Source organism: Callithrix jacchus, chromosome 17, assembly GCF_049354715.1.
Source record: "Callithrix jacchus isolate 240 chromosome 17, calJac240_pri, whole genome shotgun sequence".
NCBI lineage: Eukaryota > Metazoa > Chordata > Mammalia > Primates > Cebidae > Callithrix > Callithrix jacchus.
Genome location: NC_133518.1, coordinates 30,321,847 through 30,349,786, shown reverse-complemented (window position 1 = coordinate 30,349,786; position 27,940 = coordinate 30,321,847). Strand labels below are relative to the sequence as shown.

Genomic DNA, 27,940 nt, shown 5'->3' with positions numbered 1-27,940 from the left:
GTAATGTATTTTAATTGCTAATAGGTAATAATGGCTAATTAATAGCAACTGGTTCAGACCTAACAAAAGTGATACTCTATTTCTTAGTGTTCTTACCATTCTGAACTTGAATAAACCATTTATATATTCTGTAAAAGGTTAGTAATACAACTATTCTATACTTTACTTTTGCAAATTAAGATGTATGTGAAGATAAAATATAAAGAATTTGAGTTTTTAGAAGAAAGCTAATATCTAAATCTATGGTATCTTATAGTGAAATCTTACAGTAACAGGAGCCATTTATGGAATTAACTAAAACCTACAGGTGTGTGTTGGTGGGGCTCCTGACAACACAGCCTCATAGAAAAGAAACTGCTTGACTCGAGGAGAGAGATAAAAAGGTGTCCGATTATATTATATGAGTTTGTGGTCACTTTTCCATGAATAGTTGAGAAAATAATTATATGTGAGCAAAGAAAATCTGAGAAAAAGAGATATGGTAAAGAAATGTATTATTATTTATGGAAAAAATTGGTATGTTACTGCTTATGAAGTGTTTTGCTACTCCATTCTAATTAAGGCAAAATAACCTTGATTGAAAATTGAAAATTAGGAAGTCGCCATAACCAAGTGGTTATACATTACTTAGTGCTTTCACAGTGATGCTTTATTGCTCTCCTTTAAGCTGTAATTCAAAGATATATTGACTGTCTAAGAATCTGTGCAGGTCATTTCTTTAAGTATTTAGAAAAGGATTTTTATTTTACTCAGGGTTAACTATTACCAAAAATTAATATTGAATTGAAAATAAATTTTAAATACTATGACGAATGTTTAGAAGATTATTCAACAGTGTATGCTGTTTATTTCTTCCAGGCTTGTACAGCGTATGTGGATTTTATGATTTCTGTGGCCAGATTGATTCGTCAGGAAGAAAAATTGCCCATCGATGAAAACCAGCTTGCTTTGGAAATGAATAAAGTTATGGAACTGGAAAAAGAAATTGCCAATGTAAAACACATTTTTTTTCTGATATACTGAATAATGTCAACTGCTTTTTTCCCCCCTATCATATTTTAAGAGTAAAAGGTATAGCACTTTAACCAGTAATAAAAATACATGGCTTGGTAATAGATCACTGAAAAGGAACTTTGAAACTAAAAGGACCTTTGAAACTAAAGAATTTTATAGTAAACTGGTTTCCTGACATTTAAAAGACACACTAAATTGGACAAACATTAAGCTAGAAACGCTTAATTGCCTATTATAAGTGGATTCCATCAGAATTCTACTATTTACAGTCCAACTATTGTTGCATGCCCTTCAGACTAAGGACAAATGCAAAGCTGTTTTAGTGTATGTGTGTGTGTGTGTGTGTGTATGTATATATCTCAAATGTTACTTTATTTTAAAGTTTAAGTCACAGAGATTGTCTCTATTTCTTTGCTAAGAAGTATTAACCCCTGAACATAACCATGTGGCACTGTGATACCACTGAGTTCAAACTGTCAGGCTGCTGAGCTGACAGAGGATAAAACAATAATTTCACAACAAAGCCCAAGATGTGTATTCCTGAATTTCTTCTGGCTCTAGATGAACCCTTGGAGTCTGAGTTGGCACTTCTTCCCTCATTTTTCTTTGAGACAGCATTGCAGTCTCAAATGAGTGAACTCTGAGTCTAAGCAGCATCCAGGTTATTGATTAAACCCATGGTCAGAGTCAGTCTAGGACCCACAGAGCTCTCTTCGTTGTTGCAAACAACACGTGCATCCTTGACTCCTTGTGTGCTTGCCTCTGCCATCTAATCTCATCAGAATTTTGAAGAGTCAATATCTTAAAGGGCAATTTTAGCTTTCCTGGGGCTACATGAAACCAAAAATCTATCAGAGCCAGCCTGTTTTTGGAGCTGCCGCTGGATGAATAGCATTTGGATGGGTTACATGTGGTTCTGTGTTGGAAAAAGACTTGCTAGAGAACTGTTTGCTGCTCTGGGTTTTGCCACTTGTACCTTCCCAGACCATGCTCTCCTTTGACCAGCGCTGGCTCTGGAGTAGTTGTGTCTTACCTCAGCATTACGTGTCTGTATTTACAGTCTTATTATAGACCCTTGTATTAGATTGGCATGAAGTCTTGGTTATCTTTTAATCATTTATGCATCTCTAACAAAATCCAGCATAGTATTTCACACAGGACATGCTCAATAAATAATTGTTTTCAGAAATAAATAGGTAAGTGACCTATAGGGGAAACTGGAGCTATTGTCACTGAGAAATAATTCCAATTTTAAGCCTTTACCTTTTGTCTCTTCTCACTTAAAATTGGTTTTAACTCATTTCAACCACTAGCTGGGGAGTTGTTATTGTAATTTTTTTTAATTCAGTGAAAGAAATAAAATTGGATGCTGCTGCACGTAGAGCACTGAGCTGGTCAGGCAAGATGAGAAAACAGTCACGAAGGTCCATTATGTTCCCATTCTCAGATAACTTGCAACCCAATTGTGCTCTGTACTAGGAATTTTCTGTGTTACTGGCGGTAAATTCTTGTAGAAACTGTTGCACTTTTCTTTCCTGGCTGAATTTTAACTAGGACACTGAATGGTAATGGTGAAGATGGGAGAGGAAATATCTAAGAGAGAAATTGGAGAGGACCATATCAAAGGAAGTTAGAATATGAAACAGCCACAGACATGACTGAACTGGCCGTTAGCCATAGCCCATAAATATTGCCTATATGGCTTGGCAGTTATCAAAATATAAAAAGGCTTTTAAAAATTTTTAACTTGACACCACAGCCAAATCTCAATCATTGTTCCTTAATAGATTTACTCCTTTTTTTTTTTTTTTTTTTTTTGGAAATGACAAAACAAATTACAAAAATAAGTACAGATTAGGACTTAAATCATGTTATATGTATTCTATATTTTTACCCCCATATGTAGTTCTGTTTTTCTAAAGAATTCTTAATTCTAAAATTCTGATCAAAAATTAAATCCATAGGCTACGGCTAAACCTGAAGATCGCAATGATCCAATGCTGCTTTATAACAAGATGACACTGGCCCAGCTCCAAAGCAACTTTTCACTAGAGATCAATGGGAAGGTAAGTGGTAAGTTTTATGTGCTCTCTTACTGTGCCATGTTCTAAATTATAACATTGAAACACTGTTTCTAAAATTCATCAAGTTTTTATTTATTGAAATAAATGGGACTTCAATAAGAATTTAGAAGACACCAGCTATTTGACTTCATGGCAAGCCCTAAAAAAACTATTTGAAATTATTACATATACATTAGAGTTAATTTCAATGGTAAAATTTCTTTTCTTTCTCCCCTCCCCTCCCCTCTCCTTTCTTTTTTTTTTTTTAATTTTTTATTGCATTTTAGGTTTTGGGGTACATGAGCAGAGCATGCAAGACAGTTGCGTAGGTACACACATGGCAGTGTGTTTTGCTTCCTTTCTCCCCTTCACCCACATTTGGCATTTCTCCCCAGGCTATCCCTCCCCACCTCCCCCTCCCACTGGCCCTCCCCTTTTCCCCCCAATAGACCCCAGTGTTTAGTACTACCCTCCCTGTGTCCATGTGTTCTCATTTTTCATCACCCGCCTATGAGTGAGAATATGCGGTGTTTCATTTTCTGTTCTTGTGTCAGTTTGCTGAGGATGATGTTCTCCAGATTCATCCATGTCCCTACAAACGACACAAACTCATCATTTCTGATTGCTGCATAATATTCCATGGTGTATATGTGCCACATTTTTCCAATCCAGTCAATTATCAATGGGCATTTGTGTTGCTTCCAGGTCTTTGCTATTGTAAACAGTGCTGCAATGAACATTCGTGTACATGTGTCCTTATAGTAGAACGATTTATACTCCTTTGGATATATACCCAGTAATGGGATTGCTGGGTCAAATGGAATTTCTATTTCTAAGGCCTTGAGGAATCGCCACACTGACTTCCACAGTGGTTGAACTAATTTACACTCCCACCAACAGTGTAAAAGTGTTCCTTTTTCTCCACATCCTCTCCAGCATCTGTTGCCTCCAGAATTTTTAATGATCGCCATTCTAACTGGCGTGAGATAGTATCTCAATGTGGTTTTGATTTGCATCTCTCTGATGACCAGTGACGATGAGCATTTTTTCATATGATTGTTGGCCTCATAGATGTCTTCTTTCGTAAAGTGTCTGTTCATATCCTTTGCCCATTTTTGAATGGGCTTATTTGTTTTTTTCCTGTAAATCTGTTTGAGTTCTTTGTAAATTCTGGATATCAGCCCTTTGTCAGATGGGTAAACTGCAAAAATTTTTCCCATTCTGTTGGTTGCCAATTCACTCTAGTGACTGTTTCTTTTGCCGTGCAGAAGCTGTGGAGTTTCATTAGGTCCCATTTGTCTATTTTGGCTTTTGTTGCCAATGCTTTTGGTGTTTTGTTCATGAAGTCGTTGCCTACTCCTATGTCCTGGATAGTTTTGCCTAGATTTCCTTCTAGGGTTTTTATCGTGCAAGGTCTTGTGTTTAAGTCTTTAATCCATCTGGAGTTAATTTTAGTGTAAGGTGTCAGGAAGGGGTCCAGTTTCTGCTTTCTGCACATGGCTAGCCAGTTTTCCCAACACCATTTGTTAAACAGGGAATCCTTTCCCCATTGCTTGTTTTTGTCAGGTTTATCAAAGATTGTATAGTTGTAGATATGTTGTGTTGCCTCCGGTGCCTGTTTTGTTCCATTGATCTATATGTCTGTTTTGGTACCAGTACCATGCTGTTTTGATTACTGTAGCCTTGTAGTATAGTTTGAAATCTGGTAGTGTGATGCCCCCCACTGTGTTCTTTTGGCTTAGAATTGACTTGGCTATGCGGGCTCTCTTTTGGTTCCATATGAAGTTCATGGTGGTTTTTTCCAGTTCTGTGAAGAAAGTCAATGGTAGCTTGATGGGAATAGCGTTGATTCTGTAAATTACTTTGGGCAGTATAGCCATTTTCACGATATTAATTCTTCCTAACCATGAACATGGAATGTTTCTCCATCTGTTTGTGTCCTCTCTGATTTCATTGAGCAGTGGTTTGTAGTTCTCCTTGAAGAGGTCCCTTACGTTCCTTGTGAGTTGTATTCCAAGGTATTTTATTCTTTTTGTAGCAATTGTGAATGGCAGTTCGTTCTTGATTTGGCTTTCTTTAAGTCTGTTATTGGTGTATAGGAATGCTTGTGATTTTTGCACATTGATTTTATATCCTGAGACTTTGCTGAAGTTGCTTATCAGTTTCAGGAGTTTTTGGGCTGAGGCAATGGGGTCTTCTAGGTATACTATCATGTCGTCTGCAAATAGAGACAGTTTGGCTTCCACCTTTCCGATTTGAATACCCTTTATTTCTTTTTCTTGCCTGATTGCTCTGGCTAGAACTTCCAGTACTATATTGAATAGGAGTGGTGAAAGAGGGCATCCTTGTCTAGTGCCGGATTTCAAAGGGAATGCTTCCAGTTTTTGCCCATTCAGAATGATATTGGCTGTTGGTTTGTCATAAATAGCTTTTATTACTTTGAGATACATTCCATCGATACCGAGTTTATTGAGGGTTTTTTAGCATAAAGGGCTGTTGAATTCTGTCACATGCCTTTTCTGCGTCAATTGAGATAATCATGTGGTTTTTGTTTTTGGTTCTGTTTATGTGGTGAATTACATTGATAGACTTGCGTATGTTGAACCAGCCTTGCATCCCCGGGATGAATCCTACTTGATCATGATGGATAAGTTTTTTGATTTGCTGTTGCAATCGGCTTGCCAATATTTTATTGAAGATTTTTGCATCTATGTTCATCATGGATATTGGCCTGAAGTTTTCTTTTCTTGTTGGGTCTCTGCCGGGTTTTGGTATCAGGATGATGTTGGTCTCGTAAAATGATTTGGGAAGGATTCCCTCTTTTTGGATTATTTGGAATAGTTTTAGAAGGAATGGTACCAGCTCCTCTTTGTGTGTCTGGTAGAATTTGGCTGTGAACCTGTCTGGACCTGGGCTTTTTTTGTGTGGTAGGCCCTTAATTGCTGCCTCGACTTCTGACCTTGTTATTAGTCTATTCATAGTTTCAGCCTCCTCCTGGTTTAGGCTTGGTAGGACACAGGAGTCCAGGAATTTATCCATTTCTTCCAGGTTTACTAGTTTATATGCATAGAGTTGTTTGTAATATTCTCTGATGATGGTTTGAATTTCTGTGGAATCTGTGGTGATTTCCCCTTTATCATTTTTTATTGCATCTACTTGGTTGTTCTCTCTTTTCCTTTTAATCAGTCTGGCTAGTGGTCTGTCTATTTTGTTGATCTTTTCAAAAAACCAGCTCTTGGATTTATTGATTTTTTGAAGGGTTTTTCGTGTCTCAATCTCCTTCAGTTCAGCTCTGATCTTAGTTTTTCTTGTCTTCTGCTGGGTTTTGAGTTTTTTTGATCTTGCTCCTCTAGCTCTTTCAATTTTGACGATAGGATGTCAATTCTGGATCTCTCCATTCTCCTCATATGGGCACTTATTGCTATATACTTTCCTCTAGAGACTGCTTTAAATGTGTCCCAGAGATTCTGGCATGTTGTGTCTTCATTCTCATTGGTTCCGAAGAAGTTCTTTATTTCTGTCTTCATTTCATTGTTTACCCAGTCAACATTCAAGAGCCAGTTGTTCAGTTTCCATGAAGCTGTGCGGTTCTGGGTTGGTTTCTGAATTCTGAGTTCTAACTTGATTGCACTATGATCTGAGAGGCTGTTTGTTATTATTTCAGTTGTTTTGCATTTGCTGAGCAGTGCTTTACTTCCAATTATGTGGTCAATTTTAGAGTAGGTGTGATGTGGTGCTGAGAAGAATGTATATTCTGTGGATTTGGGGTGGAGAGTTCTGTAAATGTCTATCAGGTTTGCTTGCTCCAGGTCTGAGTTCAAGCCCTGGATATCCTTGTTGATTTTCTGTCTGGTTGATCTGTCTAATATTGACAGTGGAGTGTTAAAGTCTCCCACTATTATTGTGTGGGAGTCTAAGTCTCTTTGTAAGTCATTAAGAACTTGCCTTATGTATCTGGGTGCTCCTGCATTGGGTCCATATATGTTTAGGATCGTTAGCTCTTCTTGTTGTATCGATCCTTTTAGCATTATGTAATGGCCTTCTTTGTCTCTTTTGATCTTTGTTGCTTTAAAGTCTATTTTATCAGAGATGAGAATTGCAACTCCTGCTTTTTTTTTTTTTTTTTTTTTTCTCTCGATTTGCTTGGTAAATCTTCCTCCATCCCTTTATTTTGAGCCTTTGTGTATCCTTGCATGTGAGATGGGTTACCTGGATACAGCATACTGATGGGTTTTGGATTTTTATCCAATTTGCCAGTCTGTGTCTTTTGATTGGTGCATTTAGTCCATTTACATTTAGGGTTAATATTGTTATGTGTCAATTTGATACTGCCATTTTGATGCTAAGTGGCTGTTTTGCCCATTAGTTGTTGTGGATTCTTCATTATGTTGATGCTCTTTAGCATTTAGTGTGATTTTGGAATGGCTGGTACTGTTGTTCCTTTCTATGTGTAGCACCTCTTTTAGGAGCTCTTGTAAAGCAGGCCTGGTGGTGACAAACTCTCTGAGTACTTGCTTGTTCGCAAAGGATTTTATTTTTCCTTCACTTCTGAAGCTCAGTTTGGCTGGATGCGAAATTCTGGGTTGAAAGTTCTTTTCTTTAAGAATGTTGAATATTGGCCCCCACTCTTTTCTGGCTTGTAGTGTTTCTGCCAAGAGATCTGCTGTGAGTCTGATGGTCTTCCCTTTGTGGGTGACCCGACCTTTCTCTCTGGCTGCCCTTAGTATTTTCTCCTTTATTTCAACCTTGTTGAATCTGACGATTATGTGCCTTGGGGTTGCTCTTCTTGCGGAATATCTTTGTGGTGTTCTCTGTATTTCCTGCATTTGAGTGTTGGCCTGTCTTGCTAGGTGGGGGAAATTTTCCTGAATGATGTCCTAAAGAGTGTTTTCCAGCTTGGATTCATTCTCTTCGTCCCCTTCTGGTACACCTATCAAACGTAGGTTAGGTCTTTTCACATTGTCCCACATTTCTTGGAGACTTTGTTCATTCCTTTTTGCGCTTTTTTCTCTAATCTTGGTTTCTCATTTTATTTCATTGAGTTGGTCTTCGACTTCAGATATTCTTTCTTCTGCTTGGTCAATTCGGCTATTGAATCTTGTGCATGCTTCGCGAAGTTCTCGTATTGTGTTTTTCAGCTCCTTTAATTCATTCATATTCCTCACTAAGTTATCCATTCTTGTTATCATTTCCTCAAATCTTTTTTCAAGTTCCTTAGTTTCTTGGCATTGATTTAATACATGTTCTTTTAGCTCACAAAAGTTTCTTATTATCCACCTTCTGAAGTCTAATTTCGTCATTTCGTCACAGTCATTCTCCGTCCAGCTTTGTTCCCTTGTTGGTGAGGAGTTTTGGTCCTTTCTAGGAGGCGAGGTGTTCTGGTTTCAGGTGTTTTCCTCCTTTTTGCGCTGGTTTCTTTCCATCTTTGTGGATTTATCCGCTTGTCGTCTGCGTAGTTGCTGACTTTTCGATTGGGTCTCTGAGTGGACACCCAGATTGTTGATGATGGAGTATTTCTGTTACTTGGTTTTCCTTCTACCAGTCTAGCCAATTTGCTGTACGACTGCTGAGGTCCATTCCAGGCCCTGCTTGTCTGGAGTGCACCTATAGCAGCTGTGGAACAGTGAGGGATGCTACCAGTTTCTTTTTCTGCTATCTTTGTTTCAGGATGATGCCTGCCAAATGTGAGTCTTTTGGATATAGAGGGGTCAGGGAGCTGCTTGAGGAGACAGTCTGTACTTTATAGGAGCTCAATTGCTGAGCTGTGAGCTCTGTTGTTCATTCAGGGCTGTTAGGCTGCTATGTTTGATTCTGCTGTGACAGAGCTCATTAAAAAAACCCTTTTTTTCCCAAATGCTCTGTCTTGGGGGGTTCGGGCTTTATTTTTGGATGTCCGTTGAGGTGTCCTGCCCAGCTAGGAGGCAGTCTAGTCACTGTTTACCTGCCGAGGCTCCGCCCTGCTGTTGTGTGGTTTGCCTTGTTGCTGCAGGCTCTGCTGTTCTGCTGTGGTCTCTGCCGCGGGCTACGCCCTGCGGCGGAGTCTCTCTGTTGGAGCGGGTTGCCTCGGCAACGGCAGGCTGCGTCAGCAGTGGGCGTGTATCTCAGTAGGGGCGGGTTGCCTCGGCAACGGCAGGCTGCGTCAGCAGTGGGCGTGTATCTCAGTAGGGGCGGGTTGCCTTGGTAATGGTGGACGCCCCTCCCCATAGCATCTCAGAGACCATCTGCACAGGGAGCGTTTGGAATCGCGGTTTTGTCCGTCCCACTGGGCTACCCCAAATGCTGTGTCCCTGCAATCCCCTGGGCTGGCCCACTGTCCAAGTCCCATTCAGTCTCAAGTCCAGCCCTCTCAAGTCTCAGGTTGCCAGTTCAACAGGGCACTGGGACAAGGGCGCCCTGTGGGGAGCACTGGGTAGGGCCGGCTGCCGCCACCCCAGCTGCCGGCTTCTCCAGGCGGTACTTCTTCCTGGCGTCTCGCGTCTCCTTTATACTTGAGAATTTCCCCGTTCTGTGGGCAACAAATATCAGTCTGGAAATGCAGCTCTGACTCACCTCTCCGTGGATTCAACGAGAGCTTTAATCCTGGGTTGTTCTCACAGTGCCATCTTGAGTCCTTCCCCCTCTCCTTTCTTTTTGACAGAGTCTCACTCTGTTGCCCAGGCTGGAGTGCAGTGACACAATCTCAGCTCACTGCAACCTCTGCCTCACAGGCTCAAGCGATTCTCCTGCCTCCACCTCCCAAGTAGCTTGGACTACAGGCATGCGCCACCATATCTGGCTAATATTTGTATTTGTAGTAGAGATGAGGTTTGGCCAGTCTGGTCTTGAACTCCCGAGCTCAAGTGATCTGCCCACCTCCGCCTCCCAGTGTTAGGATTACAGGTGTGAGCCACCATTCCCAGCTGGTAAAATTCCTTTTGAGGCAGCTATAGAATAATACTAGAAACTCCCATAGAAAAGGGTTTGGAAAATGCTAAAACTGAAAATCTTTCTGAAAGGCCATTATATAGTCATGAAACTTGGACAGTCACACAAAAAAAGCTCTAGATTTCCTTTTAACTCCTAAAAAGGATAACTTATTCATAGAACTTCCCATGTTCTCATCAAGGCCATCTATAGAGGTGTTCAGAACAATAATTCAGAAATAGAACACAAATAAAAAGAAAATCTATCTCATAGATTCCATTTATAAACAGAAATGACTTCTTTTTTTTTTTACCTAGTATCCAGTAATCTCTTTTTGTGGCCATGCATTTATTGTTGTATATTACTTGATGCATACAGCCAGGAAATGAAGCAACATCCATGGGAAAATCTACAAACTACCACATTCAGCGATGACATTATCTTTGGGACTAATTCTTGTTAACAAGGATTTTTCCAAAGACATTAATTATTGGATTAGGCATCTTACTCAGAACTTTTTAATATATAAGTGTTTAATAAATATGTTTTGAAAGAATGACCTAAACCATCAAAGGAAATTAGGAAAAGTATATAGCAAGGCACCCCATACTCAATAAATGATGTGTAATTGTGTTTGTGTGTATGTGTATTTGTGTGTGTAAAATACAGCCGAAGATATTGATAGTCTTAAACCTTCTCAATTCCCATTTAGAAAGATAAGATTTTATCTTTTGGTAACTCCAGACTTAGCTTCTGAAGCATAAAAGTGGTATCCCTATAGACCCAATGCTGATCATTGAAAAGACGCTGTTTTCTTTGACTTCATAACACCACTGTACCACGGCTATAACAGTATGTTTTCATCTATAGTAGGATTTCCATTTATATGTGTTACTGTGTTTGAATGAACTGTTTATTAATATCTGCTTTTAAAAGATAAACACTTTTGATGAAACCTCATCTTTACTAAAAATACAAAAAAAAATTAGCTGGGCATGGTGCCATGCACCCATAATCCCAGCTACTCAGGAGGCTGAGGCAGGGGAGTTGCTTTAATCAAGGAGGTGAAGGTTGCAGTGAGCCAAGATCGTACCACTGAACTCCAGCCTGGGTGACAGAGTGAGACTCCATCTCACCAAAAAAAAAAAAGAAGAGATAAACACTTTATACACATTTTGACTTTTGCATAAACCAAAAAAGCTTTATTTTGAAATGTTTCTATTTTTATTTTCTATATTGGTTACAGCAAGAAGATGACATTAAGCCTAATTTCTAGTTATATGTTCACTCAGCTTAGAGGCTTTGTTTTTGCTCTCAAATGGTTAGTTTAATTATGCTTTGTAAATAATCACCTGGCAGAACTAGGTTTTATTTTAAAACTGATTGAAACAATTGAGGAAGGGTCCCAAGTGAATATCAAACTGAGCATTGTGATGATTATATGATGCAACTGACACCTTTAATGTCCAACCCTGTAACTATAACTGGATCTTGGTACCAGGAAGAGAGATCCCTAATTTCTGAATCTTTCATGCCTGCTTTTTTCCAGCCATTCAGCTGGTCAAATTTCACAAATGAAATCATGTCAACTGTGAATATTAATATTCCAAATGAAGAAGATGTGGTTGTTTATGCTCCAGAATATTTAACCAAACTTAAGCCCATTCTTACCAAATATTCTGCCAGGTAGGTATGTCATAGTGCCCATGTCCTCAAAGTTTGCATTTCATATCACTCTTCAGAAACTTTGCAGCCTCATCTTTTCTGTTGCTGGGTGGTGGGTTTTTTTATACAGAGATCTTCAAAATTTAATGTCCTGGAGATTCATAATGGATCTTGTAAGCAGCCTCAGCCGAACCTACAAGGAGTCCAGAAATGCTTTCCGCAAGGTGAAGAAAAAAATCTCTTTTCTTAAGACTTAAAGCATAAAGCGATACATGGTAATGAAGGCTTGCCATGTACACTGCTAGAATGTGGTGAACTTTGCGAAGGGACAAAATGCCAAAACTGGTTATCTTTCACATATTTAGGGTATGTTGCCAAGAGAGATAAGTCTTCTTGGGATTTGCCATCTTATGATAGTCTACATGGCACCATGATTGCATTGTCCTGTAAGGATTTGCATTTGGTTTATCTACGCAGTTCATGAAAGAATACTGTCTTGATTTTTTAAAATAAAAATAATTTCAGGGTTGTCTATCTCAATTAACTTGATTTTCAGGTGCTTTTTGCATCTTGGACATATACACAGATGGACTATATTGATGGGGACAGTCTGTTCAAAGTACACCTACCTGGAGTTAAATTTAAGACCTTTTCTTAGCCTATACTATGTTATTTAAACAGTCACCATTTTGGTACTATGGTAAGGGGAGTAGACAGTAGGGATTGAGGAAGGAGAGACTCTAGCACACATGTTAATTGGTGTCTTGGAAAGAAAATAACTTTGATTTGTTGAAATTTCCAGTTTTTATCCTTGAAAAGAAACTGTCGTCATATTTTTAAAACGAAGAATGCAAAAATGGTGCTGTGCTAAAGCTTCCTTACCTAGGTTATCCCATTATTCTTAAATTTATACACATACAGGTTTTCTAAGTACTCAGAGTTCAGCTAAAACCTTGAAAAGCAGGAATGTGTTTTCTTGTATACCATATTTCCCCCATTGCATTTATTGAATATGACTTCACGTTTTAAGTTTGTATAGTGGTTACAGTGTTGTGGGTTTTTTTCTAATGCTTTCTACAACGATATTAACTTGTAATCGCCAAAAGTTCTACTGGGACATCTACTGAAAATATGACAGTTTTCAGATCATATATAAGTAAACAGTCCATTTGGATCACATTTCATTATAGGCTAGGGACATGTGCCTTGTAAGGAGAAGTGATGAATATTTTAAGAACTTAGATGAGACATTTTTGAAATGTGTGCTGTTAAGATGCTCCAGACCTGTCCTTCTGGTCAAATGCCATTTCTTTTTTCTCTTCCGTAGGCCCTTTATGGTACAACCTCAGAAACAGCAACTTGGAGACGTTGCGCAAACTATGTCAATGGGAATATGGAAAATGCCGTGGGGAGGCTTTATGTGGAAGCAGCATTTGCTGGAGAGAGTAAACACGTGGTAATGTTTTCAGAATAATACACTGTCAGTTTTACATGACGCTATCAGTTTGTTCATAGTGATGGGCAATTACATCATTTGGCTAAAATTTTATTAATTTAGGCAGAGGACTTCTGAGTCATAATATGCCATTGTTTCCCAATAAATCTTCCCTTGCTTTCCTCAAGAATCTAGTTATGTTTTGCTCCTAATAGTCCAAAACCAACTCACCATTTTCCAGAAGCAGTATATTCAGAGTGCCCAGTCACATGTTCAAATTATATCGTCTTTTACAAACTCTTCTATTATCAAAATTTCCCCAAAATTATTAGCATTTTCTTAAAAACATAGAAAGGAAGACAGGATTTATTTGAAGTATAAGAAATGTGCTTTATTTTTTGTTGTTATAGAAATGAAGACAATGGAATTTAATGAAAGAATTTATTGAAATGTCACTTTATCCTTAGCCAAACCACCAATGGGAACGACAGCACTAATATTTTATGTTAGTTCTTCTAGTATGATAGTGAAACCGTTACATTCTGAAAATGATTTTTACATTAATCCATATATTAAGACCTATTTAATCAAGAGTGTGATAGCAGCAATGTTTCTTTAAAAATATAATGATCCCTTATATCTATCAGCTTAGGTCACAGTTTGTCTATAAATTTACACTTATTAACATATTATTAAGTCATATGAAAACAACATGTTGCTCTATTTTTAAAAATCTGTGTTACAAAGAGTGAATTAATGGCCTATATGTGTCTTTTGTTCTGATTTGAGGTTGAGGACCTGATTGCACAGATCCGAGAAGTTTTTATTCAGACTTTAGATGACCTCACTTGGATGGATGCTGAGACAAAAAAGAGAGCTGAAGAAAAGGTAAAGAGCAGGCAGCTAACTAGAAAAGATTAACTTTAAAAACATTTAGAAAAAAATATAATCAAAGATTGCATAAAATCTTGTAAGCTCCTTCAAGATGCAATGTCTCCAGGAAGAGTTTTTTTGAATAAAGATGTATTTTTATGATCTTGATCTTTTATCTCTGCAACCAATACTCTAGCAAGGTGAAAATATTAAGTTTCTGTTCAAGCAAATGTGCATTATTGGTGCCTTATAAGATCAGTCATTAAGGAAATGTTGAAGAAGCTTTTTTATAACTATTCCTGCCTACCCATAATGTGCAGCTATTATTGAGACTTTTACTGTCTTGCTTAAGAGTGGTTTAAGATATCTCAGGAAATCTTAGGTTTAAATTTACCATGATCATTTGTCTTTAGAACATGTCCTGTGAGAACTGTGAACGTGCTTTATGAGCAGTTCTGACTAATCTCTGTAGTTAGGGTGGCAGAAAACGCAGGCTATTTGGATTGATAGAGGAGACCATAATAAATTTATTTTAATAAGATAATCACCCTCTGGTCTAGTTTTGTTTTAGAATTAAATCATATGAAAGGACAGTCTTTTTTCAGCTTTCAAAGAGCCCTGAGTGGGTTAGGCCTAGAACCTAGGTCCCCAGTATTGCTATCTTTTCAACACTCTGGCCAACTCTTCAGATACTCAGGTTGGATTTGCTCCTTTCATGTCGCAACTGTGCATGACATGGTTCTGCTTGGTAAAGCCAGTTGGATTGTTCTAGATCAGCATTTCCAGAGTTGTGTCACAAAATACCGGACATGCAAGTTGTTCCACAAGACGCTTATGGTCAAAGAGTTTGGTGAACACTTCTTATAGAATGTCTTCCTTCATCTCACCATAGGCAGGGTTACATGCTCCTAGGGTGCAATTTTATCATCATACTTTGGAGTTAATGTTTATTTCACTGCTCATCATTGTTGTTTACAATAAGCTATTTATGGGCAGGGGAGGGCAGAAAATACTGCTTAGCATTATATCCTCAGCCCTTTAAAACATACGTGGCTCTTGGTAGACCACTGAAATATGTCGAATGATTAAATTGATAAATTAATTTCTGATCTTGGACATTTATAATAACCTATGATTCTAGCCTTAGAATCTAACCTATTTTTAATTGTAAGAAGTCCTACAATAGAGAAACTTGCTTAATGTTTTTGCTACAGTGTTTTTACCCAAAGCAATTGACAATAAATTTTTTTGTGTGTACTACCTTATACTTTCTGTAGAATTTGTGTCCTTTAGAACATTCTCTAGGGAAATGTCTTACAGGAAATAAAGTTTCATTGAGTGAGGGCTGGTTTGTAATGACTGATGGTGTGGAAACTTACAAGAAAATGGGCTCGGCCTTAGTGACTTCAGTGATACATATGAGGCTTGATCCACTGACTGGGGAAACCCTGGGCTCATGTAAAAGATTTGTAATAAAACCACATCCATGTGATGGCACACCATGTAACTCAGAGATACAGGCTAAACTCTCCATGAAAATTTAAATTAATTAAATTATTTAAGAGTGATATGAAGTGGTAGAAGCAAAAGTCAGATGTCACTGATAAAATCAAGAGAGAAATAAAAATAGAAATAGCAAGTAGTAAACAAGTGATAATGAAATAATAAAATAAGTAAAATAAACCATTTTAAAATAATTCAAAATGAACATTAGAAATAGTGGTAAATAGGCCAGTTGCAATGACTCACTGGTGTAATCCCAGCACTTTGGGAGACTGAGGCAGGCAGATTGCTTGAGCCCAAGAGTTTGAGATTAACCTGGGCAACATGGCGAAATGCTGTCTCTATAGAAAATACAAAAGTTATCTGGACGTGGTGGTGCATGCCTGTAGTCCCAGCCGTTTGGGATGCTGAGATGGGAAGATCACTTGAGCCTGGGAGGCAGTGGTTGCAGTGAGCCCTGATTGCTCTACTGCACTTCAGCCTGGGCAACAGAGCAACACCTTGTCTCAAAAGAAAAAAAAAAGATGGTAAATACATGATAAGTATGAGCTGGAATAACAAGGAAAATTCTGTTTTCCGCTTTTCTAATTAATGTCATTTATTGAACTTGAGAAGATAGGTACACTGACTTTAGAGAATAAAGGAGAACATAAAAACTCTAGGAACCAATATTTAGGAATAATATGAGCAGTAAACCTGTAAGCCCATATCTGTTTTCTCAGCCGAATCAACAAAGTGGAAAGATAATTATAACCTGCTAGAATGGAAGCTATTTTACTATATTACTCCTTCTGAGAAATTGAAAAAAAAAAAGCCTTTGAGAGAAAAAATTTATAAAAGTACTAAATATGTAGAATAATGAGTTTTGTCAGTTTTTATGTTGGTTTTCTTGAGAAAGCTGCAGCCTATAAGGAAAAGGCATTAGAAACTAAATTTCAGACCCGTTTTTTATTTATTCTTGAACCTCCCGAAAAACAAGCCATTGCTACGATATCTGTTTAAATATGTTAGACACTCATTTTATGAACAGTGTGGATCAAGTAATGTCATCAATAATTATGACATTAATTATTCAATTGCTAGTTATCGGCAGATTACAAGTTTGTATCTGAAAGTTATATAATCATCTTCACATTCAGTATTTTAATTTCCATAGGCCTTAGCAATTAAAGAACGAATCGGCTATCCTGATGACATTATTGCAGATGATAACAAACTGAATAACGAGTACCTGGAGGTAAGTCTCTATAGAGAGTCTGGGCCACTGATATACCTGAGGCTGGTGGTAGTGTCGTTTTTAGCTATGGGGTGCCTGAAATTATGTGAAGTAGCCTAAAACCCCAGGTCTTATTATATAAAATGTTCAACGCTAGTGCCAGAATGATACTTGTTTTAGCCTTTTTGTTTTCATTAGCCAGGATTATATTTGGTTATTGTTCATTTGGTTTCCATATATTCCATTTTAAGAACAGTAAGTAACATCTGGTGTCCTTTAAAGAGTATCAAGGGATAGACATCAAGGTGATGAACAAGAGGCAGACTCTCAGGCTCCTTATCACGTTTTACACAGGCTTCGAGTTTCCCTCCACGTTCTAAGTTTTCCTGTACTGGATAAACCGGTTCATGCTTACTCTATTTTAAAAGCAAACAAACAAAACAAACCCCGATTTTGAGAACTAAAAGCTATTTTGTTCTGCCCTGGAAATACAACAGTTAAAAGAGCAGACAGTTGCTTAAAGTAACTAAAGTGCTGATTTCAGACTCAACTGAAAGTGCTGTTGCTAACTTTGTGGTCACCATACTACGTGATACCCTGGTGACAGCGAGGTGATCCTTGCCCAGGTCCCCGGATGACAGTGATTTCTCACTCATTGATTACTAGTTTAGCATGGGGATTTGCAAGCCATACTGCCTTCTTCTCTTTCCATTTGCAGAAGAAACTTGACTTTCTCTTTTAAATGAGCTGGTTACAGCTTGTAAGTCCCAGGGGTCCTTACAGCAAGAGTGTAGTGGCTAGGAACAAAGCCAGGCTCCTTTGTTCCAGATCCCAGTTCCACCACTTATTTAAACTTGGGAAAGTGACTAAACTGTATCTCAGGTTCCTGGACTTTAAAATGGGGATAGGAGCCCTTAGTTCATCTGTACTAAATGAGCATAATGTTCGATTCTATTAGTATAACAGAATTAAATGAGTATAATATATAATTTCAAGTACTTAGAACAGTACTTAGCACATGGTAAGTACTAAATAAGAATGTGCCATTATCCACCTGTGTTATGTGAGGATTAATGTCAATAATGTGAGGTTTCTTTGACACTTGGTTTCCTTTGATTATTACGAAATAATAGACTGAATTCGTGATTTGGTTAGAGTACTGACCTGTGATATACTAACAGAACTAGCTTAATTGGAACTACATCCTTTAATGGTAAGTTTTTTAATGCTCTCTGTTAACTTTATTGACTAATTTAAGAAAATATCCCCTATGTTTAAAGTAAAAATTTAGAAGATAATTGGTTTTAATATTTCTCCTGAAATATGTAATCTAGTTGAACTACAAAGAAGATGAATACTTCGAGAACATAATTCAAAATTTGAAATTCAGCCAAAGTAAACAACTAAAGAAGCTCCGAGAAAAGGTGGACAAAGACGAGTGCGTATATTCTTGTTTCTAATGTGCTCATTTAGAAGCAGGTCTTTCCCTCCCTTCTTTGTTAGATTAAGTGAAAGAGCCTCAGTTAGAAAAATATTAAAAAGTACAACATTCTCTTTTTACTAAGAACTTCTAAAAGCATCTAATTATAGTATAATAAAGATATGGATCAGGAATTTAACCAAATTAAAGTATCTTTTGCATTAAGGTATCCTCAAATTTATCTCATTTCTTTTGTTTCTTTTTATATTATTATCTATCAGCTCAATTTATTTGTAAACAACATTCTCAAAAACACCTTAACTTAAGTAAGCCAATCCATAGCTCCTTTAAGCCTTCTCTTAGGCCTTACTCTGTATCCAGAATTTTTTTCTGCTGACAACCTCACCTTTTTTCTATCAGTCAATCCCACAACGCCATCCCCTTCAGAGATAGTTAATGTAAGACTTTTCTAAACCCTGTGGTAGTCAAATAGGAGACACCAGGAACCATTCTTATTCATAGTCTTCATATACTCTTAATCGCTGTTTATTGGTGACATCAGTACTTCATAAATAACTATTAGTTTAGAGTTTATTTTTTCTATTGAATAGACATATATAACATATTTATCAGCGTATGTGTTTATGCACTTAAATTTCTAGAACCACTTATGTTGACTTTTTCTCCTTAGGCTCTTAGCCCCTAGAGAACAGGGGCTATTCCTTTTGACCATAAAGTCTCAGCATCTAGCACACTGAAGAATATCAGTTAAAACTAAATTAATGAGTGAGTGAGCAAGTGAAAAATAAATATACTAACTTAATTTGTGTGGTAACTAACACAATAACATGCCAAAGAGGTGCTCAGTTCATTCATGCATTCATTTATTCTTTCATGCATTTATTTATTTAATATTTTGAAACACGAAGTCCAGGTGTCATTGGGTACTGGGAGAATCAAAGGTGAACTTTGATTACGTGACAAGAGCAGAAGATAGACAGGACATGATGTAACAAACTGCACCACCAGTAGGGAAATGTCATGCCAAGAAAAGTACAAAGTGCCGTGGGCTTATTTGATGATGAGCCTGTTCTGTTCTCAGCAAACCAAGTACAGGTTGGACGAAACTGCTAATGCAAATGCCAGTACATTTCAATCCTTACTCAACATGTTGAACTCTTGCAACACTGAGGTGTCCTGAGAGAGAGAGCAACTCTTTTGCTGACTTCTAAGTTTATGTTGAAACAAATAGTGTGTTGTCTGATGCTAAAAATGGGATTGCAAATATTATACAATCGTTAGTGTCCCATCTGGGAAAGGAGTGTGGATACACGTGCTTGGCATTGCAATCAAGTTACCATATCCTGTCACTCAGAACACACAAAAAGTCATGCAAAATAATTATCTGGGTGAATTTATAATCTGAGAAATTTTTTAGAAGTCTGTATATTCGTATTTCCTTAAAAATAGACATGCTAAGATTTAATAATTGTTAGCACTATAAAATATCTACAGACTGTCAAATAGTATTTCTGAAATGGCCAAATTAATCAGTACCCATAGGACATCAGGAAATTTCTTCATAATTCTAAAAATAGTTGTTGAATTATTGCTTGATGTTTTGTTTTGAAGTTGATGTAGTGCCAGTTTCATAATCATTTTTTCATATAATTTATACTGTTCATTCCCTTCCATCATATGGGCTGATTTTCTCTGCATTCTTCTCTTTTTAAGATAGATAATCAGAAGCCAAAAGTGTATACAATATTTTAATGAACATTTGGTCAATAACATGCATACTTCAGAGTACTTTTTGGGTCCTCCCCTTGAGCTTCTGATGATCACAAATGCAATATGAATTCTAAGGTCTTCTTTGCCATACAGAGCCAGTTTTTCTTCCTTTCCTATATTCTGCCTGTTTACCAGATACAAAGGTTCAAAACTCTAGCTGCACATTATAATCATCTGGGGAACATTTAAAAAAATACTGGTTCCCCAACTCAAGCACCCTAGAATGTGATGTAATTGCTCTGTAGCTGGAACCCAGTTACTGGTATTCTTTTTAAGTACCACCCACCAAGTGAGAACCCCTGAGTTAGTGTTAGTTCCTTTTTATATGACGTCATTCCTATTCATATCCAATTTTATGGAATTTTCACAAGATGATGCCTTTCACTTGGCAGTTTAGGTTTAAAATTTATTTTTATCTTCCAAAATAATCCGAAACCCTCTGACAGTAATTGCATCAAATCATTAAGACTGAGCCCTCTAGGATACAACATGGTCAAATCTCCTCTTATTTTATTAAGGTTTCTTGCAGGAAAAATTACTGACTTATTTTGAACCTGCTTAAATAGGAATAAAGTCATTACTCTTTTTTCTTTTATTTTTTATGGGACATCAAGTTCAAGTCCTTGCTATATATGTTTAGCGAGATCATTCCTATTGCTTCTACTCTTTCACATAGCCTGTATTACAGCTCAGAGAATTACATTTTCAGATGCTCAAGATCCTCACTCCCGAAGTCGCAAAAGAGAAATATGTGTGCATACCCAAAATTGAGGGTTCCCAGTTTAGACTTTTGTAGGGTTATATTGTAGGGTACTTTAGAGAAATGATGATGCATCAAATTTTCAAGGCAGCAACTAATATAAATTCAATTCACCGAACAGTAAACCTCTAGACACTTTTTTCCCCAGTTCACATGCTCTCACTGGGCAAACTCATATACTTCTTCATATCTTCTATCATCATCATGTTAGCTGAATATTTGTATTTGACTCAGATCCATTTGCTGAGGTTCAAATCCAAATGTCTAGATGCTTATGAAACATCTCCATGTAGATGTCTTACTGAATCTACAAACACAGCATTTGTCATTTAGGCAAAAATGTATATCTGCCAATTTTCTAATAGCCTCCATTTTACTGCTACCAAGAGAGAAACCAGGGACTCATTTTAATCATCCTAGACTGATATCGTTCTGTTATTCCTGACATATACAGTGATAGTTAATTCAAATCTCCATCAAAAAAAAAAAAAGTCTGCATCCACCAGCTGTTAATTAAATATGATGTAGGAGTGGGGAGAGGGGATCTCCAGCTCACCATTCCCATCGTCACTTCTGTAATTCAGACATTTCTCATTGTTCATCGACTCATCTAAGCTATTATCCTAATTTTTATTACGAATCATCTTGTATACCTTCAGTTTATCCTCCACACTGCTACCTTAGAGATTCTTTTTGAAGTCACAAATTGGCATGTTATTTATGTTATTTCCTGAAGAAAACACTTCAGTGTGTCCCTGTTGCCTGTCTTATGATGTGTGACATCTTTGAAAAGAGAACCATATCCCACACTAGCTCTCCATAGTTCCTTCACATTCATCCTACACCTCACCATTTCCCGAAGTGCCAGCCATATATATTATTTCCATATCTTTTCTCTGTCTTTCCCAAGTCTTGCTCTGTTTCCCTGGACCACCCTTTATGCCCTGGTTCACGTAACAGAAACTTACACATGGTTCGATTAAATGTTAAGTATTACCTCCTTCCTCATAGCACCCCACTGCATATTTCTCTTCTCCTTGGGCTGCACTACACTTTGTACATTTTGGTCAAAGTTCCAGTACATTTTACTACATTTAGTTGGACTAGCCCCTGTTGAAAGCAGAAACCAGATATATGTATCACCCGAGCTTAAACACTAATGAACATAATGTAGCTCTTCATAAATGTTTATGGGGCGAATAAATGATAAAATTGCCAATTCGTGATAATGATGATAAAACTAACTCAGCTGCTAAAATAAGAATGGTCACATCAAGCATTTCACCATCATGACTGGTGAAGATGCACATCATCTTTAATAAATCCAAGAAATTGAAAAAGTCAGGAAGTCTGCACGTGAGACACTGCACGTGAGACACCCAAGTTAATCATTTGGCTAAAAGGACCTCCCTCTGCTCTTAGGAGCGGCTGGCAGTTACAAAGGACAGGGGTTTGAATTTCAAAAGCTATTAGTTCGTGTGGTTTCTGATGCTTAGTATGTGTTTCCAAAACCATCTCAAACATTATGTCATTTCAGGATTTGGCGCCAGTTTGTAAAGAATTTTAAACATATCATTATAACATAGAAATAGTGCTGGGTCAGGAATATAATATCCATTGGTTACTTAGTAATATTTCTAAAATATTTACTTTTAGTAACATGAATCTTCATTTAAAGTTCATAGAACAAACATAAATCTCTAAAGAAAAAGATGTACAAGAACAAAACAAAACAAAATGTTGTTTTTAGACGATGTTATTTTGTCAGTTTCTCAGGACAGAACCTTCTGTGATATAATTGTTGCTAGTGTTTGTGAATCATAACTGTTGAGCCCTGGAGTTAACTTTTTATAAAGTACAAAAAGAGATTTCATTGCTGCGTCTCTCTGGCTGTTCTGCATCAAAATGAAAGCACACTAACATTGACAGGAGCCAGGTCAATAAACATTTATTGAGCAACTACTCTGTGTAGAGCACGGTGCTGAACACAACAGAGGATAAAGAGGTGAACAAGATGTTGCCCTTTACTCGAGGCTATGATCTTAAGAGGTAGGTTATTAAAAGTCAAATATGATGAAAGGCAGGGTTTGGCTGGTGCTATTACCAGGAAACAAAGTGCTAGAACAATAATTTTTCAAACCACAATTAAACCTTTATTATTAATAAAATATCCTCTGGAATCAAAATGTCAGCATTTAAATTAATATTGAGTTGAACAGAGGATTCACTAAAGACAAAACAAAAATGAGCTCATTTCTGTCTTCCCCTTGGTTGCTTCAAACATGGTGTTTTTTTTTCTAATCTCATCCAATTGGATGGTGGCACACCCCTGAAATAAGTGGAACCCCTAAGGCTGGCAGCTCAACATCTGTGATTCCATGGTGCATATAGAAATTTCCTGAAAGGCCAGCACTCCCAAAAATGGCAGAGCAGTTGGCACCCTAGGAAGTGACACTAGTTTTGCCACTGAGATGAGTGCCCAATACTCTTTTAGTGTCCCAGTTCTGCCATTCACTACCTGTGTCCTTTTAAAAGCCTTGTGGTTTCTTTCTTTATAAAACGAGTAGGCTGTGCTAGACTGTAGAATACGTTTAAGGTTCTTTCTGGCACTAAAGTTCTGTGGACCTGACTGTGAAGTTTTGATAGGAGCCAGGAAGTTTTCCTCTTAAGCTTCTCCACATCAAATGACCCAAGAGAAAAAAACCTTCTTGAGTGGCAAAGAAGTACCTCGCTTCTTTCTAAAAGATCCTTTCTGATTTTCCACTTTACTGATGTTTCTAGAACCAGTCTTCTTTCTAGTTAAGTTCTTTATTGTTCAACTTTGGTATCAAAGGAAAAATAATTATGCAGAACTATATGGGTGAATATGATGGCCCAGCAGTGTGAAGTTGGGTCTATCCAGGGTGCACAGGCAGAGGCCGGACACTTGAGACAAATGAATCTCCATAAATGTAGATGGAGATGATTTGTAAAAAAGATTATTTGACTCAGCAAATATTAGCCAGAAAGAAGGGATAGACTAAACTTAAACAAATCACTTTAATTTCCCAAGGCAGTGTCTGCCATGGCATCCTCGTGTTCTGCACATGTTGTAACAGATGAAAATTTAAGATTTTTGCCATTTATGCTTCCATTAAGCCAAAAAAGTCTGCAGATTTTCAATGTGTTTTGGGATTGCAAGCAAAATATGTTTTATTGGCAAAAAGATTTCTGCTTTTTAGTTAGCATTTGATGAGGGATTCTGTTTACTTTTGTTTTGTTTTTCAGAGGGGGAAGGGGAATTAGAAAAGGAAGCTGAATAATTTAAAGGTTGAAGTTTCAGGTAGTTCTTTTTAAAAACAAAACAAAAATTATATCTTCAAACAACACAATTAAAAGGTCTTAAACTTCCATTTAAGCTGAACGAACTTTCCACAAGAATTCTGATACATTTATTTCAGTATAATCTCTTGAAAGGACAACATTCAGTGGCGTCTGCTACAATGTGCATTGCAACGGTGCGCTGTGCCTTCTTAGAGTCACCGGATAAAATGGGTCAGCCCTCCTGGAGCTTGGAGGACCCAGTGATATACCAAGACCCAAAGAGCTGAGTGCTCCCACCACTGGTCTTAGCGCTAGGGATTCAATTAAGAACAAAACATGGAATATTTCTGCCTTCATGGAGTTACCTTCTCATGAGCTAGGTAGACAATAGTCTTATGTCAAGTTACATAAGTACTGAGTGTTATATAGTATGGAATCGGTTTCAGTTCCTGGAAGTTCTCGAAATTACTTTAAATCAGGAGAAAGGTCACCAAAGATAATTCTGACAGAAACAATCCACCCACTCATGTGTCTCTGAAATTGGGAATTTCTCTGAATTTAGCGTACCAAGAGTGTGTGCACACATATGTGCATGTACACATATACAAGGCTAGTGAAGACTAAAAATATTATGCCTTATTGCCAAACAGAACTATACGCGAACAACTGGTAACATCTAAGAAAGAAATAGTAATTTTCCATTACCTTTTGTTGAAAGAGAAGTGGCTTCTCTCAGGTTAGTGTCAGAATGAGAGTCTTAGCCTCAGACAGAATCAGGTTAAGTCACTGGGAGTACTTCAGTTATGTTAACAACCATTACACAACAAAAGAAGTTCTTTGATCCCACTGCTTTTGCCTTTGTGTAAAAAGTTACACTTACAGATCACTGGGAAGAGCCTGTGCTGTGGAGTCAGGGAATGAGGGGAGTAGACCTGGGTCATAATTTCTGCTTTGCCTCCTAACCTCTGAACCTAGATTTTTTCTTTATAATCTGGTGATAATCACTTTACTTTTGTCTTGCATGGTTGTGTTGTATGTTGCATCATACACCTGGCACATAACTTAGATGCTTGCTAAATAGTAACCCACTGTGACATAGTAGCAAGAAATGATCATTTTTAAAGAGGATGGCAAGAAAATGGCATTAATCCCTGTAATGAAATTTTGTGTATCATGCAGAGCCACAGCTTAGAAGTAGATTTGATTAGAAGGTGAGCAGGTTCCTATTTTTCTTAGTTTAAATATTATTTTCTCAATTATCTAACTTAGTTTGTATGTATATTAGGAAAGAGTTTAATAACCATATTGTGCCTCAGTTTCTGTACCTGCAAACATATTATATGGATGGTTTGAAAGATGAATGAAAGTATATGGAAAACTTTGAAGTCTTGATGAGAAAATACTGATAAATGTAAAGGATTGCAGTCATGTTGTGATTCTAAGATAAGAATTCTTTCCACCCAGGGGACTGGAGGAAGACAGAGAAAAACTATCATATTGTACTGCTGATTTCAAATGAGTTGCTTTGAGACTACTAAATGCTGAGAAATTGAACACTTGCAGTAAAGGCACATTAACAATTTTGTTGTTTTAAATTTTTAAGTTACACAAGAGTAGCTGAAAAAAAATTTATTCTAGGTGATTTTGCAATCTAGTGGGTTTATTATATCCAAAAGGCTATAGGATCAGTCTGTTATCTTCTGCTTTTCTTCCCAGCTATAAAAATGATTTCTGCACACTACTGTGTGTGTGTGAAATTCATCAGCACTAAGCTTCCTCAGGGTAATAAGAGTTAGAAAAGAAACACCTGGCTCCTCTATCAAGTGTATGTCAGTACTATTCCCCACCCACATTGTTAGCTCAGCTTTGAGGAGCCATGCTGCTTCTAGTGGCCCCTCTTAGCTTTACTGCCGAATGCCCCCAAACAAGAATAAGCTTACCTGACAAAATTACATCTCAGAAATTAAAAATACAGTTTCTTTCTCCTGCTTCCCCACTCTTCACTTCATACCACATGCACCCCACATTCATATACATACAGACCACTGGAGAAAGAATGAGGAATGGAAGAACACAGTGCTTCGTCTCTCAAGTCCGATACTGCTCTGTGGAGGCTGTTAGTGTTTGGCCTCTACACTTCAAAGATATCTTCAGGTAACTTACACTATCTATTATTTTAGGACAAGAATCACCACCATTTCACTTTCTCTTCTCAAAGAAGAAAAGGCAAATACCTATACATTCATGCTGTGTAAACCCAACTGCCATAATTCTAATTTTATTTGAACGTTTGGTGGTCATAAACAGTTACCTATTTTCTTGAAGGTATAATTCACAGTGGACATTTTAATATGCAAAACTCTCCCTGCTGGAAAGTTACAAACATAAATCAAAAGGCAGTCTTAAAGCCCTCAAAGTAATGTAACAGAAGAGCAGAAAAGCACTAAAACAAAAGGTATGACATTTGTTTTTACAAAAGCAATAGACACAAGATGGATAATATATAAACCTCATTCATTTGTGTCCTATTTTTCTGATCTACTGTTACCTGAAACATTAGTTTCATATATCTAGTTCCTCCCCTCTGTAATAACAATTTAAACAATTTGGAATGGCTTTTCTATTTCAATATTCAGATTTTTGACTAGTCCAGACTCAAACAATCTGCAACTATTATTTGTAAGGACCTGTAAAAGCCCATGTAGAATTTACTGTCACTAACCCAGAAGTTCACAACTGAGAAACTGAACCCTAAAACCACTGAGATCTAGGTACCTTTTAAATTAACTTTTATAGCAATTAAAAACTATAAGCTATTTACAGGTAAAATTTGCTGCCATGTTTGCTATGAAATGTCGAGGACACATCAGAATTACCTTTTTCAAATTATGCGAGGAACAATGTTTCCCCCTAGGAGTACTAACAGCACATTTTCCATTTTGACCTTCTTACCAGGCAACTTGGTACCATATCTGAACCTGAATTATAGTAACTGTTTGAATATATATAAACATAGTCATAATATATTTTCTAATCACGATTTTTGTTTATATAAATATAAACATAGTCATAATATATTTTCTAATCATGATTTTTGTTTATATAAATATTTTCTTTTATAATATTTCTTAGTCACATAAATGAAATCTACTTATTCTACATAGTTTCTGATCTCTCAGTTCTAGTCTAATATCCTGGGTTTACAAATACATGTTTTTCTTGTGAGTCACCACAAATTATGTGGGAAGCAAATAGAGTTTAATTAAAATAAATAAAATTATACTGTTGTAATCATCAACCTGCAAGAAATATTAAAATACTGATGACTCAGCTGTGAGGAAATTAAGGAGGACTGATATATCAGTCCTCCCATCCTGTTTAAAAATGCTTTCTCAATTTAAAACAACAGCAGTCACAAACTAAGGAAGAAACACATTGATCAATCATTCTTCTTATCTCCGACCTTATTTTCTTCCTGAAGAAAACTTCACAGAAATGTTAACTAGATTGTTTTTTAAAGTCCCACATCCTTCATATAAAAAGTCTTATTAAGTTGTCGGAAAGAAAATCCCTTCTTAGAATTTATCAGTCAGTTGTTATTTATTGCCCTTTGCTAGTTATTTTTAAGAGATCAAAATAAAATTTACCTCTGACATCTCACAATAGTTACTGACATTGCAACTAAAGTGCCGATTTGGGCTGCTGACTTTGTACAGCTCACCTGCAAAGCAGGGTCTGGAAACAGTTCTGATATAACCTCATTGTACTAATTACTGTACATTTCTTCTGTGAGTAGGATAATAACAGTCTTACTAACAGTTGCCATGAAAGTAGAACAACTGCAGTGAAGCCATTAAAGAATGATATATGATTATCTTAAGTGCATGCATATGAGCTGAAATTTAAGAGGTTATCTGAAGTTAAGCAGTGTCCATTTTTCCAATGAGTGAATAATGATATTTGTAATAGTCTTTTAAGATGAGAACTTTAATTC

The 27,940-nt window shown here is 37.1% G+C and overlaps 1 protein-coding gene across 5 annotated transcripts in view; it reads left to right on the top strand.

Annotated features, from left to right (window-relative positions):
* Positions 1-27,940, top strand: part of MME (membrane metalloendopeptidase) — a 101,232-nt gene that overhangs the window by 50,386 nt on the left and 22,906 nt on the right. For all 5 annotated transcript variants that reach the window (XM_002759471.6, XM_078353993.1, XM_078353990.1 and 2 more), the window contains exons 9-16: positions 859-993; positions 2,979-3,080; positions 11,530-11,666; positions 11,776-11,869; positions 12,973-13,101; positions 13,870-13,968; positions 16,613-16,693; positions 18,007-18,110. In XM_002759471.6, coding sequence (XP_002759517.1) covers positions 859-993; positions 2,979-3,080; positions 11,530-11,666; positions 11,776-11,869; positions 12,973-13,101; positions 13,870-13,968; positions 16,613-16,693; positions 18,007-18,110 — 881 coding nt within the window. The remainder of the gene's footprint in view (positions 1-858; positions 994-2,978; positions 3,081-11,529; positions 11,667-11,775; positions 11,870-12,972; positions 13,102-13,869; positions 13,969-16,612; positions 16,694-18,006; positions 18,111-27,940) is intronic.